This window comes from Temnothorax curvispinosus, unplaced genomic scaffold, assembly GCF_003070985.1.
Source record: "Temnothorax curvispinosus isolate PA1 unplaced genomic scaffold, ASM307098v1 QBEX01006110.1, whole genome shotgun sequence".
NCBI lineage: Eukaryota > Metazoa > Arthropoda > Insecta > Hymenoptera > Formicidae > Temnothorax > Temnothorax curvispinosus.
The window spans coordinates 1-2,558 of NW_020215890.1; the positions used below are offsets into that span (position 1 = coordinate 1).

The 2,558-nt window shown below is 35.3% G+C and overlaps 1 protein-coding gene across 1 annotated transcript; it reads right to left on the minus strand.

Annotated features, from left to right (window-relative positions):
• Positions 1-10: 10 nt before the first annotated feature.
• Positions 11-1,734, minus strand: LOC112455478 (probable nuclear hormone receptor HR3). Its single transcript, XM_025017417.1, has 2 exons — positions 1,573-1,734; positions 11-988 (listed from the first exon to the last, which is right to left on the minus strand). The coding sequence occupies exons 1-2, from the start codon at positions 1,719-1,721 to the stop codon at positions 754-756; spliced, it is 384 nt and encodes a 127-aa protein (XP_024873185.1). The 5' UTR covers positions 1,722-1,734; the 3' UTR covers positions 11-753.
• Between the last annotated feature and the right edge of the window lie 824 nt (positions 1,735-2,558).

Sequence of the window (2,558 nt, forward strand, 5' to 3'; positions counted from 1 at the left end):
CTTGCGTATTGAAAATTTGCAATTTATATATAAACATGATATTTTTGTTACTGAAAGAGTATTTCGCGCAAGACACAAAAATTGGATTATGCAGCGTGGTTTCAGAATTGTCGTCGTTCACTTCTTCAAGAGTTCTTTGAGCAACTTGGAATACATTTTTTCGTAATGGAAATTTGATTGGATATTTGTTTTCTCAAACTTTCTGACTTTCCTCATTAAATATCTTAGTAATTAAACTCTCTTAAAATATAGTTCAATTGAAACCAGCTAAAAAAGCAGATTATCTGTCGTTATTATTCCCTCATATTTGCATAAAACAAGCCTAATATTTTAATAATCAGATTATCGTTATTATTCGTAAAATTGAATTCAATAAGATTTTTCTATCTTTATTCTCTTCAATATATCAACAACATCTATTATCATAGAAAATATTACTATATATACATATATACACACCCATATCGCTATAGCTGAGAAAATAATAATTTTGAGAACCTATTTACATAAGTAAATTCGAACTGTATACGAGTTTTCTTTTTTTATCTCTATTGTCCCTTGATGATAAAAAAAAAATTAACTTCGATTCTATCACGAGATTTCTGTTTGTATTAAAACTAATTATATGTCTTATCAATCAATTAATAATAATATGTCACAATATTATTATTTTGTTCGATAAAGTGCGCGCTTACTACACGCATCGTACTGGGATTAACGGGTCCATGTGCATCAGGAATTGCGAATGAAGCACTACTTACCGGTAGTGACCACGCTGGGCAGCACCCCGGTCGCGGTTACGGCCGAGGGTGTGTCGGGCGCGACGGTGTCTGCGACCTGCGTCTGCGTCGGTCTGGGGTCGTAGGTCGTCGTGCTGTCGACGTAGTCGGCGCTAAGCTCGTAATTCGTCATCGCCTGATGATTGTAATTCGTGTAACCGCCGGTGCCGGGACCCGACGACGCGTACTCGCTACCGCCGTATGTGTACCTGTCGAGGACAAATGATAGGTCCGCGTGAGTCGCGACCGTACGCGAGAAACGCGCAAGATTTAATCGGACAGAAGTAAGAGGAACGCGTGTTTTTCCACGGCGCCCATATTTAACTTTACATTGCGACAATGATAGCTACAACGATAGCTATACATTAAGCTGGCGTGTGCGCTCTTTATCAGTTACAGATTTTCTACGTTGAGTATACACTGTTAAATATTAAAGGATTAAATTTAAACCAATACCTTGAGCTAAATAACGTATTGTTACTTTTAAACTACCCTGTGTGTCGAAACTTATTATTTCAACACAGCAAAGTATTATTTTAACTCCATTGATTTAGTTAAACATTGCTTTAATTAGATTGACGATATATTGAGTAGGAGCAAGGCGAATTATAGGAATGGTTGAAAATGACTCAAATTGAGTATAATTTGACACTAAAAATTTAACAGTGCGCTACGAACAGATTCTACTTAATAAAGTACCGGGCATTTCTCAGAAATGTAGAAATATTTGATTGATAACGTACGTTTTTCTATTCCAAGACATACTTTTAGCCGAGCTTTTAGCCATACTTACCCGCCATTATAAGGATGATGTTGATCTGAACTACTCGGCGTCTGATGCTCGAACACGCTGCTGTCCGGCGCCGTCTCCGAAGCCGCCCTCATCTGCGCCCTGTGGAATCTGACTTCATCTTCGACCTTCTCCCGTTGTTTCTTCGACATGCGCCCAAATTTAACGGCTTTGAACAAAAGCAAAAATTTCATCGAGATTATATCAGATCATTTAAAAAAATTGAATTAATATTAAAAATATCACTTATTTGGATAACATTATATGACAATATAGTCACGTGCGATTGTTATGTTTGGACCGTATACTGATTGCGAGAAAATATTTTTTCAAAAAGCGTTAAAAAATTTTTTTTATTACTTCATGTTTCCATATCGAACAACAACGCAGAATTGTTTGCCTGAACAAAAAATAACAATAAAATCAAATTAAAAAATGTTTCTCTTGACTTTGACTGATTTAAACAAGAAAGTATATAGCGCAAAAAATACGAGTTATAAATATAAATTTCAGGAGCCTAAGAATTCTGCAAAATAACGCACAATTTAATTATTTAGTGCATTTTATAAAAACTTTATAAAAACTTATACTACGCATAAATTTCTTACCATAACCTTGTAAATATCGATTCTATCTTACATTTATTAGACAAAGTTATATGGGCGACATAAAAATTTTATTCTGATTTCTAGCGCAGCTTTCATCGCTGCAGACAAGGCAAAATATATGTATAATCGAATAGTGCAAACACTCTTCTTCGATTGTTTCCCCGTCTCTCTCTCTCTCTCTCTCTCTCTCTCTCTCTCTCTTCATTTTCGAACTCGTTATCGACAATTACGAACACTTATAGAATTCAACCCAAATATTATTTTATTGCTCGACTAACTGGCACAATGTAAAAGGTGCACTACGTTTCAGTTCAAGGTTCGAGCCCTTCTCAAGTGCGGTCTAAAATTCAAACAACATTATACAATACAATAACTATATAT

Coding starts and splice junctions, on each gene's coding strand:
- LOC112455478 (XM_025017417.1), bottom strand. CDS start 1,721: ATGTCGAAGAAACAACGGGAGAAGGTCGAAGATGAAGTCAGATTCCAC. Junction 989..1,572: donor CATCATCCTTATAATGGCGG/GTAAGTATGGCT, acceptor TGTCCTCGACAG/GTACACATACGGCGGTAGCG.